Raw genomic sequence first — 26,190 nt, 5'->3', positions numbered from 1 at the left:
GAGAAAATGGTTCAAAACCAGCTGTGGTTTAGATGTTGTGGCCAGCTAGCAGATGTAGTGGCTGTTTATGCTGGTAATGTTTGGAGACTTGTTCAGGTTAATTCTATTTGTATTCAGTCTTAAATGAATTCTAAATCTTAGTCACTTCACTGTGTTCTGTCTTCTATTGGTTGGCCAAAGATTAGTATGGGAAGTTCACCCAGAGGAAGCAATTGAGGGATTTTATGCAGGTAAAATGCAATTATAGCATGTGATTGGGAGGAAAACAAGGGGAGTTAAGCAATCCAAAATCCACCAAATACTAAGGAATGGTAGACTTTGACTGGACATCTCCAAATACTGCTTGCAGTTAGTTTAGCAAGACAGGTGATGTAGGTTTTTAGTAGCTACTTAAATACTCATGTTAAGCCTCAAAAACAGAGCAGTGTGTTTCCCTGATTGTGTTAGGCTTTCATGTATTGGATTCTGAGGCTGTGTTTACACAAGCACTTGTGTCTGTATAATTAAGTTGCTCGAGGGTGTGATGCCCTGTGTAGCACTAGCAAGAATGCATTTGCTTGACTGATGTTATGGTTAAATTAGAGGTCTGGAAAGCAAATTGGTGGTGGGTGGTCATGATTGATGCACCATTTTTGTGTGTGATCTGCAGAACCAAGACGCTACCCCCACACAGAAGACCGAGTTTGATCCTCTTGGCACCCTGCCACATGGATGGGGTAAGTCTTGTTCAAATGGTGTTTTATAACATAACTTAAACATTAATACATACATCTGGCATTTTTTTTACCAAATGTTTTTGATCGTACTTTGCTTTTTTTCTTTTATGAAATCTGAATTTAAATTCCCTTTTTATTAAATATAATCAAAAGTACTGTTTAAGAACCAGCTTCTGATACGGCGTATATGCAGTTCCATAAATAGATTAAAAAAGTACACCGTATTATTCTGTTACACTTCTAAGTTGCAACTGACTTTCTTTTAGTGTCCTTATCATACAACGTGGACTTTTCCCTGCTGCTGTTACTGTCTTAACCATTTTAGTCATACAGATTGTTTTGTATTGTTTCTGCTAGAGAGCCAGTGCTTGGAAAGTTTTTGTTGGTCTTGAAAGCGTTTGTACAGGTCTGCCAGCCCCTTATTAAAAATATTTCCAGCATAATTTCAGCAGTCAATATCATTGCATTAATTTGTTTGAAAGATGATATAAAAGTTGTCAGGATTTGTCTACACTACAAACTTTGTCGTCATAGCTATAGTGGATTAGCTATACCAGCAGAGCGCCCAAGTGGAGATGCTGATAAGGTGACAGAAGTTCTCCTGCCAGTATAGCTAAACCACCTCCCCAAATGACAGGAACTATGCTGACAGAAGCACTCTTCTGTCGGCATAGTTGTGTCTACACTTGGGGTTTTGCTGGCATAGCTTTGTCAGATGGGGTGTGATGATTTTTTTTTCCCCACGCTCCTAAATAATAGACCTATGCTGGCAAAACTTTGTAATGTAGACTAAGCCTTGTATTCAGGTGGTGGGGTGGGGAAAACAAGATGGTAATCAGAATGATGTCATTTTAAGGGTGAATACCTTTACTTGGCAGATCTAGACATGGATTTTTTTTATAACATTTCAAAAGTTTGATTTGCAATTTTTTAAAGGTTCAAACATTATTATTTGGATTTCTAGTCTTGGATGTATGCAAGATATCAGTGCATTAAACTGGCAGGCCCACATGGCACCTTATTCTACATGTGTGGTATTTCAAAGAACATTGCTAATTAGTTGGTTTGCTCCGCTCCCCCCGGCAAAATCAAATCTCCGTGTACAGTAGAGTTCTGCTACTTTTATAACCTACTTACAAACATGCCTCTGCACGTAGGCATTTCCTATAAAGCTGGACAGAAATGCTTATTACCTGCCATGGCTTGATTTCAAGGCTCTGTTTTTCTCCTGCAACATCTAAAACATAGTGAGGCGCTTATATGCTGTGCTTATCTAACGTTGTCAAATTGCAGAAGACTGAATCTTGGTGTTAAGTAAAGGAGAAATGGATTTTCAACAGAATGTGTGTATAAGTGTTTGCATATGTGCCTAAACATATTTTAACAGTGTGAGACAATAAACATCCATATTTATTTACTTGGGGTGTAAATATTATTTTTCTCTTGCTGCAGTTTTGGCTCATACTTTAACAGTGGAACGGCTTTCACATTCATATGCTGCCGTATTTGTATACATGTCTGGTGTACCCGGGCACGTTTCTTCATTCTTCCATTAATCAGTTAAACTATATTTGAGGGCCCATGGCAATAATCCAGGGAGTTGGGATTTATAATGGCTCATGATGGAAGATGGTTTTCCTGTGGAGAAAACCACTTCCTTTTTTTCATCTCCAACTAAAAGTAGGGTTTTTTTTCCCACCTTTCTCAATGGGAAAATAAATAGTATAATAAATAACTGTACATATGTGGATGTTTTTAAGTATAGTTTTTGTTAAACATGGAAGGCTGAGATTGATTTAAAAATAAAAAGATCAATATTGGTATTTTAATTTTTAAACAAGGGGGAAATATCTACATGAGCATTCCAGAACAACCAAAAAAAGTAAGAGAAATTAAGGTAAAATGCAAATCTGGTTCTTCCATAAGTTATCTTTCTTTGGGCATCTGCTAAAGAAACCTATTTTTAAAATAATGGGAGGGGGGAAAAAGGCTTTTCTACTTTTATTATTATTATTGTTTGTTGTTGTTATAATTAGTCATAGTAAATATATTATGCTGTTGCCCAAAAGCCCCACTTGTGTTTGGGGCCCCGTTGTGTTAGGTGCTGTAGAAACACACAAGTGAGACAAGTCCCTAAAGAATATCAGATGAACACCCTGAATGTTTTTTGCTGAGGGTAAGTTACGGTACACTTCAAAACATTACACTAGTACTCGAATTAAAATAGATTTCTGGTGCTGAGAAACTGGTAAGAAATGATGGGTTTGGAGAGATGATGAAGAATCAGATATGTTAAATTTGAGATTGAGGTGCCAAGAGCACCTAAAGAAAACAGACACTGCCACAAGATGTCCAGCTAATTGGTTATTTTAAGCACAGTTAGTGTGAGGAGTAAATTTGCTGGAACTAAAATTTCTTCACTTTTTATTTCTCCTTAGAAAAGAGAACTGACAGCAATGGCAGAGTGTATTTTGTCAATCACAACACACGTATCACACAATGGGAAGACCCCAGAAATCAGGGGTAAGAATTTTTAAATCAGTTAAATAATTTCAAATGGATTTTTAATATAAATGTTATAATTATTATTATTTTAGTTGAGAGCTTAAGTTCCCTCTAAGCGCGGCCGTGCAGCAGGCTATCAAGGACCGTGCACGCACGCAGCCACAGGGGCCTGGAGAGCATAGAGGTAGGGGGTGGGTGGGAGAGCAAGTTGGGTCGTGCAGGGCTGCGGCGGGGAGAGGCACCTCTCCCCCAGCCCAGGTGCTGCTGCACAGAGAGGGCTATGGGGAGTTCTCTCTACCCACCGCAACTCCGGGGCAGCCTGCACCCCAAACCCCTCATCCCTGGCTCCACCCAGAGTCCTCACCCCCAGCTGGAGCCTTCAGGCCCCACACCCTAAGCCCAACCCTCAGCCCCAAGCCCCCTCGTGCACCCCATACCCTTTGTCCCTGGGCCCATGCCAGAGCCCTCGTCTCCTCCCCCCCCGCACCCCAAGCCCAACCCTCTGCCCTAGCCCTGAGCCGCCTCCTGTACCCCAAACCCTTCATCCCCAGCCACAGTCCTCAGTCCCCGGCACCCTAACCCTCTGCCCCAGCATTGAGCCCCCTACTTCACTTCAAACCCCTCAGCCCCATCCCCACCATGCATCACCTCCATATTGGTGCACATAACAAAATTCATTCTGCACATGGATGTAAAAAATTAGAGGGAACATTGGTTGAAAGTGAGAATTAGGAGGCATTTCTGAAAACTGAAGTCTTGGATTGAACCTTGCTGCCTTCTATCGGCTTTTCAGACAAGACTCACTTACAATGTAGAAAATGATACAGAACTAAAGCAAAAAGAAAAGGAGTACTTGTGGCACCTTAGAGACTAACAAATTTATTTGAGCGTAAGCTTTCATGAGCTACAGCTCACTTCGTTCGGCTGCTACTCTGAAACCAGAACTAAAGCAGAAATTACTAAAAGGAACATTGCTTGCATAACAGGAAAACCGTTAGGAAAGTCCCAGTTAACAGCAACACCTCTTTGCAAAAAAACCCCAAACACACAAACAACTATTACAAAGTCAAAGACCAACCGGAAACGTTTCCAGTAATAGAGAAAATTAAATAGAAATAGCCTTTTAAGCAACCCTGCCCTTAGTGCTTGTAATTCTTACTTTACAGCAGCGGTTCTCAAACTTTAACAGCCCACAAACCCCTTTCACTAAATTGTGAAATCTCGTGAACCCCCTCCTAAAAATGAATATTTCCAGGGATTTAAGTTTAAATTTCCTCAGTGTGATGGATGCACTTGCTTTACTCTGCATAGCTCTTGGAGGTCCGGAACCACTGGACAAAGATAAAGTCTCGGGTCTGTTTCTGTATCAAGTCTGTTTTTGTATTTGGTTTTCAGATGTGCAAACGAGAAAAACGCTTTCTCGCATAAGTATGTTGTCGAAAATGGTAACAAAACTGCAGCAGCTTTTTCTGCCAGAAGGGGGTCCTCATTTCTTAAACTCAACCAAAAGTTGATCAGTGACAGATTTCTGAAACTCCTTTTCAGTTCATAATCACAGGAGGTCTCAATCAATTTCTCTTTTTCCTCCGTGTTCAATATCTGTGTTGAGAAAGTGGTATCATCAAAAGGGTTGCGAATCCAGTCATTGCCTGACATAGCTGGAAAGTATTCCCTGAAAGTTGTGCAAGGTCCTTTTAGGTGTGCAGTTATATTTGTTTTAGTGCACTGATCCAACTGAAATTTTATGTTCTGCCAGGAAGTCATGAAGATTATTGAAACACTCAGTTTGATCGTTTTCCAAACAACTTTCCCAGAACTGAAACTTATTTATCATGGATTCAGCTCCTTCTTGCACGTTGAAAACTGTTATATTGTGGCCTTGAAGAGGTAAATTTAGGTCATTAATTCTTGAGAAAATATCTACTAAATTAGCTAGGCTCTGGAGCCAGACATTATTTTCCATACAGCTGGCAAGGTGCAAAGAGTGGCTGTTGGGGCGGGGAGAGAGAAAAAAACCTAGGATTTCTGTTCTAAGCTCAAACAAGCTCACAAGGATTTTGCCCCGTGACAGCCATCTAACTTCAGTATGTGTCAACAGACAGTTGTGTATACTACCCATTTCTTCACAAAGTATGTGAAATATTCTGGAATTTGTTGGCCGTGATTTTATGAAGTTCACCATTTTCACTGCATTGTCCAGCACTTCCTTCAGTCCCTCAGGCATGCAGTTTGTTGCGAGGGCTTGTCTGTGGATGCTGCAATGAGTCCAAGAGACTTTTGATGCAACCTTTTTTGTTCGAGCTACAAATCCAGTATACTTCCCCGTCATTGATGTGGCCCCATCAATGCAAATGCCTAAGCAACTAGACCAATCTGTTTCCTTTTCTTGAAAATATGCATTAGTCAGTGTGGCAAAGTACCTTGTTCTCCTCAACAGACTCAGTCCTTTTTAGCCTTGGAGACATCGGCTTGGGCAAGGTAAATCCTTACAGGTAACATAGGGTCCGGTTATTCCTTTTCCTGATCCGTCCTTTGTGTTTGTTTTTCTTCCCTTCTGGGGCGGGGGGAGTGTAGTCTCTCTTCCTTGAAGGGTTCGGTGGCTTGCTGCCCTTAGCCTACTGGCAGCTTCCCTCCTTGTCTCACTCTCTCCTCCCTCTCCTTCCACGCTGGGGAGGGTTTAAAAAGGTCTCCGCCAGTTGGAGCCAGCTGAACCTAATTAGCTCCCTAGCAACCCCTTCTCCACCTGAACCTTATTTCCCTGTGGTTATTTCCTCAGTGGACAGGGAGTGGCCTTTTAATCCCCTGGGTCTAATTACTACCCCTCCCTTTTTTGTAGCTGTTTGTCATGGGTTGACCACATATCCCATTTCCCCCCCCCCGCTCAACACTACAGGGTTGGGCTACTTGGGTCGGAAAGCAGTGCACTCTTGATAGGCCATCCGCATCGCCATGTTGGATTCCAGACCTATGTTGTACTGTGAAGTGGAAGGGTTGAAGCGACAGGAACCATCTCATTACTCTCACATTTTTGTCTTTCTTTTGGTGCATCCACTGCAGAGGGGCATGGTCCATGACAAGGGTAAACCTCCATCCCAGTAGATAGTAGTGTAGGCTTTCTACGGCCTCTTTTACCACCAGACATTCCTTTTCCACTCCGGCATACTTCCGTTCCCTAGGCAGGAGCTTCCTACTGAGGAAGAGGACGGGGTGTTCGTCGTCTCCGACCATTTGTGAAAGTACAGCTCCCAACCCTACTTCAGAGGCTTTGGTTTGCAGGATAAACTCCTTCCCCCAGTCTGGTGCTACAAGTCTGGGATCTGTGCACAGGGCCGTCTTCAGATCCCCAAGAGCGCCTTCGTCTGCAGCAGACCAATTTATTATGTCTGGGCCCCTAGCTTTTGTTAGGTCCGTTAATGGGCATGCCCTGGTGGCGAAGTGGGGAATGAACCATCTATAGTACCCCACTAGTCTCAAGAAGGCTCTGACCTGTTTTTTCCAGAGGGGTCAGGGCCACTTCTGTATAGCTTCTAACTTGTTGAGTTGGGGCTTCACCATGCCCCTCCCCACTATGTACCCGAGGTACTTGGCCTCAGCTAACCTGATCGAACATTTGGAGGGATTCGCCATCAGCCCCGCCTTCCTCAGGGTGTCCAGGACTGCTTCCACCTTCTCCAAGTGTGTCTCCCAGTCGGGTCTATATACAATGATGTTGTCGAGATAGGCCACCGCGTACTTGCCATGGGGTCGCAACAGCTTGTCCATGAGTCGTTGAAATGTAGCAGGAGTGCCATGCAACCCAAAGGGGAAGACAGTGTATGGATACAGACCTTCTGGAGTTGCAAAGGCCATATTTTCTTTGTCGGCCTTGGCCAGTGGGATCTGCCAACAGCCCTTGGTCAGGTCAAGGGTAGACATAAACCATGCTTTTCCCAGTCTGTCAGTTAGCTCATCTATCCGGGGTATAGGGTATGCATCAAATTGGGATACCTCATTCAACTTGCTGAAGTTGTTACAGAATGTCCTACTGCCGTCAGGCTTAGACACTAATACCACGGGACTTGACCATTGGCTATGAGATTCTTCAGTGACTCCTAAGGTCAGCATTTTCTGGACCTCTGTCCTGATCTCTTCTCTTTTTTGGCCTCTGGGATCCGGTATGGCTTGATGTTCACTTTCACTCCAGGCTCTGTGAGGATGTGGTGGTGAACCTCAGTATTCCTGCCTGGCTTTTCCAAGAACACATCCTGGTTGCGTTTGATCAGGCTGATCACTTCCAGTCGTTGTTCCGGAGTCAACTTCGGAGATATCCCCACCTGGTCGGGCTGGTTGCTTTTAGGGGATGGCGCCCCCAGCGCAACCACCAGAACTTCTTTATCCTACCGAGGTTTCAGCAGATTTATGTTAGATCTGCTTCAGCTTCTGGCGGCCCGGTTGTCGACTTACTGTTGACTTCTCCTATAGCGTCTATTATTTCATATGGCCCCTGCCACCTGACCAGGAGCTTGCTCTCTGCCGTGAGTATGAGCACCATTATTCAGTCTCCCACCTGGAACTTCTGGGTCACCTCTTAGCGATTGTAGTATGTCTGTTTCGCCTCTTGTGCCTTCTCCATGTGTTCATGTACAAGGGGGGGCAACTTGGGCTATCCTGTCTTTCTTCTGTAACACATGTTCAATGATGTTTCTCCTTGGGTTCAGCTGTTCTTCCCAGCCCTCTTTAGCGAGGTCCAGTATGCCTCTGGGGTGGCAACCATATAACAGCTCAAAGGGGGAGAATCCCGTGGAAGCCTGGGGTACTTCCTGTACGGCAAACAGCAAGTAGGGCAGCAGAGTGTCCCAGTCTTTTCCACCACGACTAACCACTTTCCGCAACATGTTCTTCTATGTCCTATTGAAGCGTTCGACAAGACCATCAGTCTGGGGATGGTAGACCGATGTCCTGAGGGTCCATATGTGGAGCATTGTACATAGGTCCTTCATCAGCTTAGACACAAAGGGGGTCCCTTGGTCCGTCAGGATCTCCTTGGGTATCCCTACTCTGGAAATAATCTGGATTAATTCTTTGGCTATGGTCTTGGTCAGGGCGTTCCGCAGGGGTATGGCCTCGAAGTATCTCGTGGCATAATTTAGTATTACCAGAATATTCTGGTGGTCCCTGGCTGACTTCTCCAATGGCCCTACTAGGTCCATAGCTATTCGCTCAAATGGGATCTCAAGGGCCCCTTTGGTACCTCTACCAATTATTAAGTGTGGACGGGGCCCATGTATCTGGCATTCGGGACAGGACGTACAATATTGTAGGACCGCCGCGTAAATGCCAGGCCAAAAAAACCTCTGCAGGATCTGATCAAGGGTGACCTAGGTGGCCCCGGAACAAATGGCTGTGGGCCAGATCCATCCCGCCCCTCTGATGCTTCTGTGGGACCAAGAGTTGTTCTACAACTTGCTCTTGGACCCAGAGTACTCTGTATAGTAGATCGTTCTTAATCACATAACATGGCCCTGGGCCCTTAACTCTCCTCTCCACAGAGACCCCATTTACCTCGACTACTTCTTTACGAATATTGTTGTGTATTGGATCATTGCCCTGATCCTGACGAAAATTCCTGAGTGCGATCCCCATTTGTCCAAACTCAGGGGGGTCTACCTCAGTCTCCCCTTCGGGGAAAGCCCCTGGGGAACCTGGTTCGACGATATGGTTGTTGATTGCCGGCCCAGTCCCGCTGTTGGTTGAGCCACCTCTTTCCCCTACAAGCGTAGACTTCTGGTATTGGGTCAGGATCTTCGTCCCCCTCCTTTTACCTTCCCTCTGGGGCTTCCCCCGTGGGGAGAACAAATCCTGGTCAAATTCATGGAAGGCTGGGGGGGGTGGGTCGGGGGCTGGGGGGGTGGAGTTTCGGAACTACTCCCACCGTCACCTTAGTGGGGTTTTCGCGAACTTCTGTTTTTAAGGGGATGGTTGGGTAATAGTTGACATCCCCATGCACACAGGATATTCCTGAGCACTAGGCCCAGGATAGTTGGTCCTGCCCTACCAGCTTCCCCGAGACCAACGTGATTGCACTCCCCGAGTCTTAACAACTCGGTGGTCTCTATACCATTCATCTTAACGGGTTTAGTGTATCTATGAGGGACCATTGCAACCCCGACTAGACTTATTAGATCACATGGTCCCCCTATATCTCCCAGTTCACATTTCATGGGCTCTTCTAGATTTGGGCATTGGGCAGCAAAATGCCCTAATTTGCCACAGGTGTACCCCACTAGGGGCAGCCGCCTATCTTTCAGGATGCTGGGCTTTATCCCCCGAGTCTTTATCCCCCAGTCCTCAAGTCTCTCTGGGACCACCAGCTGCTTTTCCGCCTCCTTCCTCCCATCCGTTGTCCGGCCTGGCACTCGGGCAAACCGGGGCCTCGGCACGAAGACTTGTCTCCGATTCTGATGCCTGCCTTCCTTCCCCAGTGATCCGAGAAAGTTCTTGGGCTGCTAAGTGCCTCTCTACGTGGGCAACTAGTTCATCATAGGAGGAGGGATCATTTTGACGGACCCATCCTCGTATGTCCAGCGGCAACCCCCTCATGTACCTGTCCAAGACTAGGATTTCCACTACCTTTTCCGGCCCATGGGTCTCGGGGCGGAGCCACTTCTGGGCAAGGTGGATTAAGTCAAAAAGTTGGGACATTGGTGCTTTGTTGTCCTGGTATTTCCACTCGTGGAAGCACTGGGCCCTTATGGCTGGCGTCACGCCTGACCTTGCCAAGATTTCCGCCTTCAGCTGGGGGTAATCCATAGCTGCTTCCATGGCCATGTCAAAATAGGCCTTCTGGGCTTCCCCTCACAGAAATGGAGCCAGGATCCCTGCCCACTGGTCTTGGGGCCAGTCCTCCTGTAGAGCCGTTCTCTCGAACGCGAGGAGATATGCTTCTATATCGTCGTCTGTTGTCATCTTCTGTGAATAGTTGTTTACCCGCAGCGGCCGGGTCCCTTGGGGTCCGTGCGTCAGGGCTTTCAACTGGTTCACTGCTTCAGTCAGGGTGGCTCGATCTTGGGCCGCTTGGCTAATCAGTAATTGGTTCATCTCCTGTTGGATATCTATTGCCTCTTGCTGGGTCACCATCTGTACCCCGGTAGCTTCTTGTTGGGCTACAGTGCCTGTATCAATGCCTTCACTACATCCTTTTTAAAGCCTTGCCCTGAGATGGCTTGCCTCCAAGCCTTACTCACTCACCACATCCCACTGCTGACACCACGTGCGGCAAAGTACCTTGTTCTCCTCAGCAGACTCCGTCCTTTTTAGCCTTGGAGACATCGGCCTGAGCAAGGCAAATCCTTACAGGTAGCACAGGGTCCGGTTATTCCTTTCCCTGATCCGTCCCTTGTGTTTGTTTTCCTTCCCTTCTGGGGCGGGGGGAGTGTAGTCTCTCTTCCTTGACGGGTTCGGTGTCTTGCTGCCCTTAGCCTACTGGCAGCTTCCCTCCTTCTCTCACTCTCTCCTCCCTCTCCTTCGATGCTGGGGAGGGTTTAAAAAGGTCTCCGCCAGTTGGAGCCGGCTGAACCTAATTACCTCCCTAGCAACCCCTTCTCCATCTGAACCTTATTTCCCTGTGATTATTTCCTCAGTGGACAGGGAGGGGCCTTTTAATCCTCTGGGACTAATTACTACCCCTCCCTTTTTTGTAGCTGTTTGTCCTGGGTTTACCACACTGTTTGTCCTGGGTTTACCACATCAGATTGTAGATATCTTCTCCAGTTGTACGTTCTTGCAATGGTCGGCAAAACAAGAAGTCTTCTTCAACCATACTTTCATTCACATAACGTACACACAGTAGCAGAATATCTAGATTAGCTACATCAGTTGATTCATCCAACTGTATAGCATAATGTGGACTATTTTTCACTCTACGTACAATTGTGGTCTCTACATTATTTGACATGTCATTAATTCTTCATGACAACGTATTATTGAACAAAGGTACCATGTCAATCCTTTCTGCAGCCTTTTCTCCAAGCATGCAATGAACTACGTCTTTTATACATGGACCAATCAAGCTCTCTGCTATGGTATGGGCTTCTGATGCTTTTGCTACTCAGTAGCTCACGCAGTATGATGCTTCAAGGGCGTTTTCATTATCAGTACTTGCTTTGGATATAAAACTGGTAATGTCACTTTTCCTCTCAGCTAATTTTCCCCTTAAAAAATCAACGGGCTTGTCGAGTTGTGCAGGATGCCTAGTTTCTAAATGGCACTGAAGTAGAGAAAGTTTGAGGTTTCTGTTTGCTAGTACATCACCACAGATCTCTCTCACTGGTTTTGGACATCTTGATCACCAGTGCATGTAAAGCCATATTTTATATAATCATTGTCATATTTTCTTTTCTTTGTAAGTGACTTTCCAGGACCATCATGATCATTAGACTTAGATTTTCCACAGTGTGGACTTGAGGAAACACTAGCGGATTCTTGCGTCTTTACACTTTCCTTTTTCAGCGACTTATCCATTGAACTTGTGTACAAAAGTTCTAATAAAAATAACAGACTGCTAACAACCAACAAACTGGAAAATGAGAAGATTCACTCAAGTCTCACTGAAGCAAAACAGCACTCCAGAGAGAATGACGATTACTGAGGCACCTTAAACACTGCTACACTGTCTACAACGTGCTTCCTGCTAGTTTGGCTCGCAAACAGCTTTTCTTCCGCCATAAGGTCCGTCCCTATGAGGGTGCCCTGTGAGGGACAAATTAGCTTGGACCACTCGCCACGTTCAGTGTGGCTCCTGCTCACTCTGCCCTCGATGCCAGCTTCCCCTGTCTGACAAGGGCAGGGGTCCAAGCTGCCACCTGTGCGCCTGGGGTCTCAGCTCCTGCCCTGCCCACCATAGGACTCAGGCTACTGGCCCTGCACTGGGGTCTGGGCTGCCAGCTCCGCACTCCGTGGGGCTCCAGCTGTTGGACCCCATTGACTACCCCAGTCAACTGAGCTCCACTGAGCTTGGGCTGCAGGTCCCACTGACCGCTGGGGCTCGGGCTGCCAGCCCCAGCTGCCCAGCTCCACTCTCCCTGGGGCTCGGGCTGCCAGCCCCGCAAGGAGCCCTGGGGTTCGGGCTTCCGGCTCCCCCGCTGACAGGGGCAGGGCTCGGGCGCCAGTCCCAACTGCCCCCCCCGCTCTCCCGCTGTCTGCCCTGCAACCAGGTCTGCCCTGCAACCAGGTCTCACCTGCTGCCTCCAATGCCCAGGGTTCCCTGGCCGCCATTAGTGAAATTTTTCTGGTAAACCCCCAGGGGTTCACGAACCCCAGTTTGGGAACCACTGCTTTACAGCATAGCCCTAGAGCAGGGGTTCTCAAATTTCATTGCAGCGCAGTCCCCTTCTGACAACAACAATTACTACACGTCCTCAGGAGGCAAGGACTGAAGTCTGAGCCCGCATGAGCTTGGCTGCATCGGGCAGGAGGGGCCAAAGCCAGCTCTGGTGACCCCATTAAAACAGAGTTGCAACCCACTTTGTGGTCCTGACCCACAGTTTGCAAACTGCTGCTCTAGAGCATGAGAACCCAAAAGTTAAACATACTTGTCTTTTTAAATTATTTATTGTCCAAGCTGAAAGAGCTGCATAAAGTAGACAGGAAGCATAAATAACAAATGTTAATTTAAAAAAAAAATCTGTCAGAGTATTAAGATGAAGGTAGAGTGGAACTGAAGTTCCCTTAAAGAAGGTGGAGTATTTCTATATATACTTTTTAGTTTATGAAATATAGAACTTGAGGGAAATGTGCAAGCCTCCTGTTAGGAAATAATACAAATAAGTAGTAACTACAAACTACTGCTCAAAATCTCTTGACCTCCTGATGAGGCATGCAATACCTTCAGAGTGGCTGTGTGGAAACAATATGTTCTGAGAGCAAGAGTTACTGCAGGGATGTTACCATTCAGATCCTCCAGTTATCATCACTGGGACTTCCAGCAAAGTGTGAAATGAGAACCCCTGATATTTTTGATTGTTAAATTTACCACACAATGTTTGAAGCCATCCTAAATGATAATGGGTCAGTATAAAGGGAACAGTATTATTTTGACTTTGCTTTGAAGTTGTTTTACCATTTCTTGGCAATTTTTTCAAAGATCTGTGCAGATATTAATGGGGTGGTGATATCTCTGACATGCTATATCTTTCCTCTTTGTGACCGCCGTAATTATATGAATAATAGCAAATGCTGTTTAATAAAATTACTGTGATTTTTAAAAAAACTGGTTACACTGTCAAACAAAATTCTGTATGTTGAGGAGAGAAAACATCCAGAAACTTTACCAGTTTTCTTCAGATTGCTATTAGACATTGGTCTTTCCTTCTCTGTAGTTGAATTTACCAAGCTGATATTGATTATTCTGGTCTCACTGTGGTATCTGACATTAAAATTTAAGAGTAAAGCCAAGTAGAAACAAATCAAATAGAAAATTCCTCAGAGAAATCACCACAAGTTTTCCAGAATTTCAGCTAATTTGTGTTGTCCCTATCCATGATCAGTTGACAGAATATATTAACTTGATCAATTATCTTTGTATTTTCTTGTGTCCCATAGTCAATTAAACGAGAAACCCTTGCCAGAGGGCTGGGAAATGAGATTTACTGTGGATGGCATTCCCTATTTTGTGGATCACAATAGAAGAACTACAACGTATATAGATCCCCGCACTGGAAAATCTGCTCTGTAAGCCTTTATTCAAGAAGACAAACTATATTACACTGAGATTTTTTTACATATGCTTTGTTTAACAGGTATTGCCAAGTATGGTTTTTGGTTTTTTTTGTTTGGTGTTTTTTTGCAGAGGGTTTTTGGCATACCAGTAGAGCTTTTAATTTCCCATTATCTCTTCTACTGAGGATCTTCAACATCCCTGAATATTTTTTTCCCCCACGTACACCATATTTTGAATGCTTTACAATTCCTAATTCTTGAGGCCCCTCTGATGGCTTGGATCTTTCCAGCCGAGTACTAGATAAGACTCTTTGGCCTCTAACTAAGCCACTCAGTCAATAAAAACTATTGTGCTAATGCTGTGTCCTCCCTTCTCCTTCTGTGTATTTTAGTGTGCAGGTAGATGCAAATTCAGTCCTTTAATATATTCTAGCATCCAGAGAACCAGGAAGTGGATGTATGCAAAATTGACATGCCAATTTAAGTCAGGTTGGATACAAGTAGATTAGAAATTGGGGTTGGCATTTAGTTAATTTATTGAAAGAATCTTCTTGTTAACTTTGGGTCAACAAGACATCATTTTTTAAAAATTGCATATGAACCCAGAATCTTTCTAATAGATGCATTTTGCAAGTTAAAAATACATGTAAGGTAAATTACTCTTAAGGATTTTTTTAAAAAAAGAAGAAAAAAAACTTTTGTGAACGATGGCCTTTCCGAAGCATTCACACAATTAGAAAACTGGTTTGTTTAACCAGCCAGGTAAACCACATAGCTTCATAATTGTAGTATTTTGAAGCTGTTATCTTGACTTTCAGCAGTGTTTCAGAAATTTATTTTTTCTTCCTGTTTCCAGAGACAATGGGCCCCAGATAGCCTATGTGCGTGACTTCAAAGCGAAGGTCCAGTATTTCCGGTTCTGGTGTCAGGTAAAAAAAAAAAAAAAATTAACCTTGGGAATGGCTTTGTTGAAATGTGTCCTCTAAAGCTGCATCCAAACAGCTTCAGCTGGGACCATCTAAAAACATTTGAAGCAATTTAGGTTAATACAGCTGGCCAGCATGCACTGGCATAAGCTTTAAAACTGAGTAACTATCAGGCTTCAACATGGTTTTAAAACTTTTTAAAACAAAGAAGCGTTCAGTTTTGTCTTCCACAGTTATTTTTGTGGTAACATTTCTAAAAGGCTCAATACAACAGCTTATTTCTGCTCTTCTTGTACAGAAGTTTGCATGAAGACATTTAATGGAATTCAGTGTAGATAATGTGGAGTTAGTTTCTGCTTTAATTCCATACTTATAAGGCAGGAAGTCTAAGTCTTCCTAAGTATTTTTGTACTTTGATATATCCTTGAAGCGTCAAACAAATGTACTATGTGGCAAATTAGCTCATTCTGGTGATTAGACATACATATTGATATGCAGGTCTTTATACTCAACTTCCCACATATCAAGAGAATAAATCCCTTGGTCTGTAGCATAAGACCAAAAAAGTCTTAGGCTATGTCTATATTAGATACCTTACAGCAGCACAGCTGAACCACTGCAAGGTCTCCTGTGTAGGTGCTCTGAGCCAACGGGAGCGAGCTCTCTTGTCGGCATAATTAAACCACCCCAACGAGCGGCCATAAATATGTCAGCGGGAGAGCGTCTCCCGCTGACATAGCACTGTACACACTGGTGCGTCTGGTGGTGGTGAAACTTAGGTTGGTCAGGGTTTGTTCTTTTGTTTTGTTTTTTTCTCACACCCCTGACCAACAAAAGTTGTATGGACAAAAGTACTAGTGTGGACATGGCCTTAGGCTCGAAGGATAACATTCTCAAAAGTGTGAAGTGACTTAAACGCCTGAGGAGCTGTCTACAGGAACAGGTAGTTTGCAGCAAGCTGCAGTGTGGTCTACCCCGCACTAACCTGCCAAGGACTAGCAGCCTGTATGAACCCTGCTGATGTACATTAACAGTTAATGTACTTTGATCTAGTCCTCTTTGAAAAGGAACCTAGATCAAAGCGCATTAACAGGGTGTTAGCGTGCGTCAGCAGGGTCTGCAAGAACAGTTCATCCACATTGGGCTAGTGCAGGGTAGATCACATCCCCACTTGCCAGGAACCAGTCGTTCATGTAGGCAGGCCCTCAGCTTCATTGACTTTTATAACTTAGGCCAGGTCTACACTACAGAACTCTATTGGTATAACTGTCGCTCAGGGGTGTGAAAAATTTGCACCCTGAGCAATGTAGTTATACCGACCTAACCCCCCCTGTAGATTGAACCTATGTAGACAGGAGAGCTTCTCCCATTGATGTACCTACTGCCTCTCAGGAAGGTGGAGTAACTACACTGATGGGAGAAGGTTTCCCACAGGCATAGTAACATCTTCACTAAAGCGCTGCAGTGGCGCAGCTGCACCACTGTAGCGCTTTAGTGAAGACAAGCCCTTAAGCCAGTGGTCCCCAAACTGTGGGATGTGCCCCCTGCGAGGGGAACATCTTCGGGGGGGGGCCCAGGCCGGCCTCCATGTGGGGCAGAGAGGGAGCACCACCCAGCTCTGCTCCGGCCCCTGCACACAGTACCAGCTCCACTCCTGGCCCAAGCTGTGGCTAGGCTCCCCGTTCTCGGCTGCTAGCTCCTGGCCGCAGCCCCCAGCCTGGCCACGACTCCGCTCCTGACCCGGGGGGTATGGACACATTCCATTCCTGGGGAGGAGGGGGGCACAAGAGGAAAAGTTTGGGCACCAATGTCTTAGGCTCATAAGTCACTCAGGATCTACTTTGAAAATTAACAGAGACACTGGCGTCGATAATTTTGCAGTTTGTATTTTTTGTGAGGAAAATAAATTTAAATATAAATCAGTTTAAAACTGAACAGCTTTCAATTAAATTTGGGTGAGCAGTTTGTCTTGTTGAGAAGGGACTATAGATCTAGGCAAATTATCACATTGTGCTAGGTTATTATATTAGAACCTGTTTAAAACTATATCATGGGATCATACGTGTCGTAGTGATATCAAAAGCAAATATTTATATTACCATAGTGCCTTAGGCCCCATTGTGCTAGGTGTTGTACAATGAACAAAAGGACAGTCCTACCGCCCCCAGTTTTGATTTTGTTTTTCTGTTTCACATAGGCCAGACAGATTCACCAGTCCCTTTTCTAATTTCTGTTAATTTTGTCTGAATGCTTATTCAAAACACTTATTTAAAAGCTGTATATATATATTTCACTTTTGAAACATTTTGCATTTCAGCAACTGGCTATGCCACAACACATAAAGATTACAGTGTCCAGAAAGACATTGTTTGAGGACTCATTTCAGCAGGTATTGTATTATTAACACATGCTTGCTTGCTTTTGTATACAAAGCTGTACAGGGCAAATTTTTTGAACTTTGTAGCTGAAAGAGAACATCACCCTTAATCTTTCGATATCTTAGGACTTGTCTACAGTACCCGCCGGATTGGCGGGCAGCAATCAATCGAGCAGGGGTCAATTTATCACGCGATAAATCAAGTGCTCTCCCATTGACTCCGGTACTCCACCAGAATGAGAAGCACAAACGGAGTCGATGGGAGAGCGTCAGCTGTCGACTTACCACAGTGAAGACACCACGGTCAGTAGATCTAAGTACATCAACTTCAACTTCGCTATTCACATAGCTGAAGTTGTGTATCTTGGATCGACCCCATGCAGTAGTGTAGACAAGCCTCATTAATGATGGTTAAAGTGATGATTTTTTTAAAAAGCACTCATTATGCTATTCCTGGAGTAGATGCATAATTGGATACACAAGGCAATGTTAAAAACTTAGCATACAGCTGATATCTCTGTTTGGTGCTTGTGTGTATCAAAAAGATTACATCATAATTGTTTTGCCTCTCTTCTACTGCTCTGACAAGAATACATGTGTCATTAACTGGTGTTTTAATTATTCAGGTTTGCTATACAGAAAACCACAGTCTTTAGCTGGAAATAAATCCTTTTAAAGAATATTTAAAAGGTTTTTAAGAAAAATAAATCTTCCTTCAAATGATAGTCCACATGGATTCGACTTCTGGTGTGCATGCACATTCTTTTGGCCAGCAGTGTCTGTGGGGGCCACACCTGCACCTTAGACATCCTTCCTTTCCTCCGTCCTCCCCAGAAAAAAAAACACTAGAGGGCATAAAGAGTGGAGAGGGGGCCCAACCATCCCTCCGTTCCTTCTTTCTGCCTGTAGCAATGAGACAGAACTACTGCAATATCTCCTGCTTGATGCACTATATTTAATTTTTTTCTTGGCTAGTTCATCAGTTCGTACAGTTTTCCTTGTTATAATGTCCACTGCCATTTTAAAAAAAAACTAAAACAAAAACAAACTTTTTTTCTGTTAGGTTGAGAGACAACACCTCGTACTAGGGTCTAGCTGCTATGAATGAAACAAAGTCTTCAGCATTCAAAATCTGCTGTTCTTGTGACACAGCTATTCTGCTTTAATGGTGATCACTGCCCGTGCCTTTTTTGCCTTGGAGAGGGGTACATCCCCAATAAATGCTCGATCTGTCACTCCTCCAAGAGACCACAGAAAGCAGGAGGTCCATCTCAAACTTTTTCTTCTGGAGTGCTCAGTGAGTGCCTTCTCAAGACTTGGTGGGCCCTTTCTTCTCAGCTTCTAAGAGTCGTCGTCTTCTTCTAGTGCTCCTGTGAGCTGTAGCTCAGCTTCAAGCTCCCTGGCTAACTCTTCATTGAAGAGATCAAACCCTTTAGCTGCTAAGACCTCTTCCATCCAGTCATCAGAAAGGGGTAGGAGTGCAGTGAGTGCAGACCTAGGTCACCATCTCTGGTGCCTACTAAAAGGAGGCAAAAAACTTCACCAAGCCACTGTTTAACCTCATGCTGCAATTCATGGTCCAAATTGAGTCTCTCTGATGCCTCCGCAAGACCAGTCACCAGGTATCTACGGTACTACTTGAAACTACTACTTATTCTGGGACTCCAGACAGGGTATCTCCTCTTTTGGAGGAAAAACTTCCTGTCCTTCTGAACATAGCAAGGAGTTATTCCCCATCCATTCACCTCACATTCACTCTTACAGGCCATACTGGTCTGAGAGGGACTTCAGGACTCTCCATTACAAACATAGACCCCAGGGGTCTCCTGGGGAATATTGACCAAGTTATCCAACCCTATCGCCCCAGCCCCTTACCTCTGCAATGTGCAGTCTTTCCCTTATTGGGCTTCTAGGGGTATTCAATTTCCTTCCTCTACGGGATGTTGTAGGTCTACTCAAGAGGACCAGTTGTACAGTCCCATTCTCTGTACTGGCAAGATCATAATAGCAAGAAAGAACATCTGCAGGATGCAGAAGGGCAATTGATTCCAGTAGCAGTATCCTCTTCCTTATCAGTCAAGGCAGTAGTCTCTTCTATTCCTAGCAAGCCTGATGATTTTAAGATTTTTCCAGGTCTTTTATGTGATATGGCAGAGATCTTGGAGATTCCTGTGGAGGTAGTTCAAGCAAATTCCAAAAATTATTGGATATTCTGCACTCCTCCATACCTGGTAGACTTGCTATGCCTATTAATGAAGGGCTTTTGGAACTGGCAAAAGAAAAAAACTGTGGCAGACCACAGAATCAGTGGTATCCATGGCTTAAAGAGCAGATAGATTTTGTCAGATCCTTTCCCAAGTGGTTGAATATTTCTACACCCACCCAGTTCCAGGATCCCTGGTATTGATGGTGGTGCACAGGGGTCCAATAACAACACAAAGAAACTTGCATTTTTTGGAAGGAAGACCTATTCCTCTGCAAGTCTGCAGATGTGTATTTCAAACTATCAGGCACTTTTGTCAATATATGACTACATCAGTTGGGACAAGGTATCACAAATTTATAGGACAGCTCTCACAAGAATGTAGAGAGGATTTGAAATCCATTTTGTCTGAAGGTCAGCCCGAACATTCCTCAGGCTGTTGCGTGCTTATGATACAGTAGCATGTTCAATGGCTACTTCCATCACAGTGCACAAGGCTTCATGGCTCCATTCTTCTGGAATACTAAACAAGGTCCAAACAATGATTGAGGACCTCCCATTTGAAGGTTTGCGACCTATTTAATGCCCGTACTGATGAAGCCTTGCATCCTTTGAAGGATTCAAGAGCCATTTTCTTCTCCTTGGGACTACATGCCAGTGTCTAGTAGGAAACAGGCCAGATCCAAAAACTTCATGAGACAGAGACCCTCTGCTTATTACTACAATCCAGAGAGGACACTGAAGCCACTAAATAGGGAGCAGACATTCCAATGCAGGAGACCTTCTGTCTTTTCCTTCTCTACTGTATGTCCCATGTCTACTTGACAGCAGTAAGTTTGACACCATTGTTGAGAACTAGTCCGAACCATTCCAAGATCTCTCTTTCCCCCCCATTTGGCAACTGCCATTTTATTTTGGGAAGCCTGGACTCTGATTACCTTAGACCAGTAAGTCTTCAAAATTTATAAGCAAAGGGGTATTTTATCCAATTTCAGTCACTTACTATCCCTACTCTCTTTCCCCATCCATCTTCAAGGATCCCTCTCACAAGACATTATTAAAACAAGAAGTGGATTCCTGTCTAAATTTCAGAACAGTGGAAGAGGTGCTTCTGGAATTCAGAGGGAAGAGGTTTTACTTCCATTATTTCTTTAACCCCGAAGAACAAGGGAGACTGGTACATGCTTCTAGATTTGAGAGATCCAACAAGTTCAACCATCACTTCAAATTCAGGATGGTAACTCTGGCAACCCTAATTCCCTCCTTAGATCTCCACGGCTGGCTTGTGGCTCTTGGCCTGCAAGATGCCTACTTTCACATTTTGACTCACCTGGCACATAGAAAATAACCCAGATTCCAAATAGGAGCCTCTCACTACCAGTATAGAGTCCTGTCCTGTCGTCTTTCAGCAGCACCAAGAATTTTCATTAATAGCGGTTGAATTTCGTGGAAGTATAGAATTTAGCATCGCAACTGCGGATAGCTAGGAAAGCTCTTAAAATATGGCTTTCATTCCAAATTCAAGGTCTCATGGGAGAGCACAAACTGGTTGTCCTTGGACAAAGATTTATATGAAATCACCACATCGACTGGATTGTTGTGAATGTCTGCTGTCTGACCAAATCAGCACAGTCACAAATTTGGTATTATGCCAAAAATAGCACTAAGGAAATTGCTTTGTAGAATCCAACTTTCTTCTTGGAACCAGAAATAAATATGGCCTGTCTGCAAAGATGAGTTTTATCTTGAAAATTATATTGCATCTACTTGTGGGCAGAAACTGTGGAATGGAAAATGTGAATTTGTAAACACATTTTAAAGAATTTATATTGTGGCTTTTTTAGTTGTTTAACATCTCTGTTAGAGACTTCTCTCGTATTCTTCCTGGCTAGCTTACTATTTAGTGTGACATCTTGGTGGTCCTCAATAGCCCCGTTTTCTTTTTGGATTAGCCACTGATTTGGGGTCCAGATTTTCATCCTTTTTATAGTTGAAAGGCTATACTTGTTAGACTAATACATTCCATTTAACAATTCTTATATTCCTTTCTGTCTCACTTTTACACCTTTCATCTTCTGATCCGCTGGATAGAAATGTTTCTGCCAAGCCCTCAAACATTTCCTTAAATATTGCTTTATTCACTGCACCTAGTTCACTTCATGGTCAATGAAAAATGTGATTTACACACTACTGGATAGCAAATAGTAATATTCCAAGACCAGCTGCTTTTATTCTTTATAACCATGTTTTTTCTTTCACTAAGATAATGAGCTTCAGCCCTCAGGATCTGCGAAGACGCCTGTGGGTCATTTTTCCTGGAGAAGAAGGTTTAGATTATGGAGGTGTTGCAAGGTAAACTAAAGAAATGTGTGTTTCACATAACAAATCAATCTGAACACCTCATTCTATGAATATTTGGTGTGAAAGATTCCCACAAGGAGATGTTTTGTTTGCTGTCTTTTTAATATGCCAATGAGAGTTTTCCCCTCTCTCTCTCTCTCTATAATATCACCTCTCCAATTCTAAAATGCATTGTCAAAACTATTGTAGGAGGATGCGTCTTCCTGTGTGAACATATATAAAGTTTAAAGTGCCTCAATAAAGTTTAGAGCAAGCATTTATGCAACTCTGCACAACTCATAAGACAAAACCGTGAACTGCAGATTAGAGATTTATTGAAATACCTACTAAATGCTTTCTTATTCATTATTCTCAAAATTTGCTCCATGTGCAAGTCTTTTTATAGTACTTAAAATGAATATGCACAGACTACTTGCAGATCTGTTTTTGCTATACTTTGTTTTTTTTATATGCAATATTACAAATTTAACCTTATTTAGTATTGTCAATGTGATATAAAATGCAAGATGACAATATTGTGACGGGAGAGACAGTAGTATATTTCATGCGATTTGCTTTTTAACCTTGGGATTATACTTGAATTTTAATTTGAAAATAAATATCAAACACACATGCTTCCTACCAGGAAATTCTAATTTGTATTTAGTCTTAAGGTTAAAAAGTGAATTCTTGAACTTATGCTCCCAGCAAAGAATTGGAACCAAGTTGTAGTATAATATGGATACCTCTTCCGCAAAAGGTGATAGTGATAATTTTTTTAAAATATGAACCTGTCAGAATTGATCTCTACCAGATTTCCTGCTTCTCTTAGAAAAGCAGCCCTTGTAAATATCTGCCACAGAAAAAAAGAAATTAACTTTCTAAACCAGAAATGCTCACTGAACTTAAGCACCCAGGCATATGTTAATGGGTACAATAAACTAAAGCTTAATTCAGTGATGACCTCATTTGAGAACTAGCCAACTCTGGGCATTAGACGTTCTACTTTTTTGAGCTGCATTAGTAAACCATGTAGCTTACTGACACCTACTGTCTGTTAGCAATTGGTAACTTAATAATTTTCTGGACAGGCCAGTTTTACCAGTTGAGCACCAGCCAATCCCTAAAATAATTTTTAGCATATGTAGTAGCAAGGATACTTTCTAATGTCATCCCATTTTCTTTTGAAGTCTTCATGATTTTTTTGTTTTTTGTGTGGTTTCAGGGAATGGTTCTTTCTGTTGTCACATGAAGTGTTGAATCCAATGTATTGCCTGTTTGAATATGCAGGGAAGGATAACTACTGCTTACAGATAAACCCAGCTTCTTACATTAATCCAGACCACCTGAAATACTTCCGTTTTATTGGCAGATTTATTGCCATGGTAAGTTCAGATAATCAGTGCTCATCCACCATAGTGTGTGTTTATTTTTAAATGGTTAGTTTAAAACACAGCAGTAGTTTCAAATCAAGAGATGAACTATTTAGTGCTTTGTTGCCAGATGGCTGGCTGTAACAGCTAATACATTCAGATCAAATTTTGAGGTGTGCCATTAGTAGTGATGGTATTACAGAACATCTTACAACACCTTTGGGCTCCAGGGTTTATTTGATACACTATACTGGAATATTAGGTAACCAAGCATCCTTTGGATCATTCCTGGTCTGTTTTCATGTTTTTTAGGCTTTGTTCCATGTGAGATTCATAGATACAGGTTTCTCTTTGCCATTCTATAAGCGTATCCTAAACAAGCCAACAGGACTCAAGGATTTAGAATCTGTTGATCCAGAGTTTTACAACTCTCTCATCTGGGTAAAGTGAGTTTCTAACTTTTTCATTCGTTCTTTAAATAAAAATCCAGATGTTTTTGATGTTTCATTTTATTTGTGTAATTTAGATGTAAATTTGAAATGTTTTGCAGACAGATTTTGAATAACAGAACTGTATAAATTGCAGACCAGCACTGAACTTCTTGCATTTTACTATAATTCCAACCTACATGTTCAGTAGTTCGGTAATGCTAAGGTTAGCTGTCCTCCATAATTCACTAAATATTACATAAACTAGAATTCTGTTTCTGCTTGTTTTCCCGTTGAATTAATCTGAGCATAAGCAGTCTTACACATTGTTGGAAATAGAAATGTCTGAATAGATAATCAAATATTGTTTCCCTAACAGTAGATTCAATATTTAAAAAAAACATCTTCAGTGTAAGTTAATGTAAAAGGTGTTTCAGTGGAATCAGCTAATACCCAAACCCAGTATTACTTTCTTTTCAAAAAATTCTTTTCTTTTTATGAAAAAACAAAACCAAAAATAGGCAAAGTATTAGGATGTCTGAAATGAACAGTTAGTGGATCTCAACTTATCCTCACTTCCATCTAATCCTTCATCAGTCACCCCATCCAAATTCTACTCGTCTCATAAAACTTTCAAAAAAATATACTCCATAGTGTGTAAAAAAAAAAAAAAAAAAAATTTCTAAAGCATTTAAAGCACTTCAAAGTTAAACTTGATTAAAACCCCTCTGCCTCTTCCTATCCTTGACTCCTCTGCTTCTTTGCACCCCCTCCTTTGACCCCATGATCTTTCACCTCTTTTCTCTCCCATCTATGCCCTCTCAATATCCTGTCCATGCTCTATGCACCCGTACCTCATAGTTTTCCCCTACCTTGAAGGGCCCTTCTCCCCTGCAAGGGAGACAAAACAAATTTAGAGTTTGTTGGCCCAAGTCATTTTGGAAAGTTGAGTAAAAACAAGTTATAAAACTTCAGGTGTATTTTGAAAACATCATAACGTTAAGATTTTTTTTAAGCAAACTTCCAGAAAAAACTCTATTCTTGATTGAGGCGTAATATTAAAAATTTCAGTAAGATTAATTACTTTCTGGGGAAAGTGGAGGAAGATTTGAAAATAACGCCAAAAAATGGAAAGCTAGATTCAACCTGATGATTAACAAGGAGCTGATCCATAATAATGTAAATATAAGAGAAAAATGGGCCCTGTGGATGTCATCAGTAGCAAAAACTATAGGATTGTAGTTATTATTTATAAAGCATCTGCATTGCTGGAGCACTCAAGATACTTTATTTTATAATAAAATAATATGAAGAATGTAGTTTTAAAATGCCTTATAAACTTAACAAATAAAAACAGGGAGGAGTCTCTTTAAAATGAAGGAAATGGAAACTGGGAGTAGGAAACAATAATTACAAGTCTTTTAAGGGTCAAACTTAAAAACACTTTTTGGAATAATAAATTTTAATAAAAAGACAGTACTTACTTAGTTCTACTTGAGTGCAGGGGACTGGACTGGAAGACCCCTTGAAGTTCCTTCCAGTCCTACATTCCTATGATTCTGTGACACTGAGCTATATTTAAAACTATGGAGAAATTGATTGAGACAGGTTTCATAAAGAAGTCAGTCCCACATCTGCAGAGTCACCACAGAAAGGCCCAGTGGCTTAGCAGTTTAAGACTGAGTGAAGGGAACTTTTAGCTAGTAATTGGGGTTTGAGCAAGGTACCCATGAAACTGAGGCTTAGAAAGGAAGTATAATCACTAGAGCTTATATATTTATCGGCTTTAAAGTCAAAAGTTCCATCATAAAATCAGCTTGGTATATCATCATCAGCTAAAGGGGGGGAATGCAGGGATGCATTTTTTGATACAGTACGATCACGTTAACTCCAGATATCAAGTACTTCATTCTGCATAAGCTGAAAATGGCAGAAAAGCCCTGCTGAAAGACCTACAAGAGGGAAATAACAATAAACGATCCTTGTAATCATGAGAGGGCATGTGTTGCTGATGCAAAGCCATCCAACTAAATTACTGTTTAGCCTGCACACATTGTACAAGTAGAAAAGTGTACATGTAGCATCAGAGACATAGCTTTTATTGGAAAGTAGTCAAAAGTGATTCTTAAGGTTGAGTCATGAACTCCGAAAAAGTTTATTTAATAAGACTCTTGATAAAAACCTCATCTAATTGGCACAGGATTTCTTTGCAGTTCTTTACAATACGTGGTGTTTGCTTCTTGCAGAGAAAACAATATTGAAGAATGTGGCTTGGAAATGTATTTCTCAGTGGATAAAGAAATTCTAGGCGAAATAAAGAGCCATGATTTGAAACCTAATGGTAGCAACATTCTGGTCACAGAAGAAAATAAAGACGAATATATTAGGTAAGAACAAATGAAGTTTTTTTTTAATCTATTCTTTACCTCCATCTATTTCTTTCCCTAGTTAAAGCAGGAGTTGAATTTGTCTAGCTACATAATTTAAAGCCCACAGAAATACTTTAAATGAACAACTCATAATGTTAGCAGCAAGTGACTGTTCTGAATGTTGGTTCTGAAAAGTGACTTTTAAAAGAAGCTGAAGAGCCACTTTTATACTGAAGATGTTCAAGCTTAATGTCCAAT

General features: G+C 42.5%; 1 protein-coding gene across 4 annotated transcripts in view; it reads left to right on the top strand.

Moving 5' to 3' along the window:
* The window catches only part of ITCH (itchy E3 ubiquitin protein ligase), a 120,326-nt gene that overhangs the window by 78,354 nt on the left and 15,782 nt on the right, over window positions 1-26,190 (top strand). For all 4 annotated transcript variants that reach the window (XM_077831822.1, XM_077831819.1, XM_077831820.1 and 1 more), the window contains 9 exons: window positions 650-716; window positions 3,155-3,239; window positions 13,800-13,928; window positions 14,773-14,845; window positions 17,160-17,231; window positions 21,686-21,774; window positions 22,988-23,147; window positions 23,448-23,581; window positions 25,810-25,950. In XM_077831822.1, the coding sequence (XP_077687948.1) occupies window positions 650-716; window positions 3,155-3,239; window positions 13,800-13,928; window positions 14,773-14,845; window positions 17,160-17,231; window positions 21,686-21,774; window positions 22,988-23,147; window positions 23,448-23,581; window positions 25,810-25,950 (950 nt within the window). The remainder of the gene's footprint in view (window positions 1-649; window positions 717-3,154; window positions 3,240-13,799; window positions 13,929-14,772; window positions 14,846-17,159; window positions 17,232-21,685; window positions 21,775-22,987; window positions 23,148-23,447; window positions 23,582-25,809; window positions 25,951-26,190) is intronic.

This window comes from Eretmochelys imbricata, chromosome 13 (assembly GCF_965152235.1).
Source record: "Eretmochelys imbricata isolate rEreImb1 chromosome 13, rEreImb1.hap1, whole genome shotgun sequence".
Classification (NCBI taxonomy): Eukaryota; Metazoa; Chordata; order Testudines; family Cheloniidae; genus Eretmochelys; species Eretmochelys imbricata.
The sequence above is the reverse complement of the archived record's forward strand: the minus strand, read 5'-3'. Positions and strand labels throughout refer to the sequence as shown.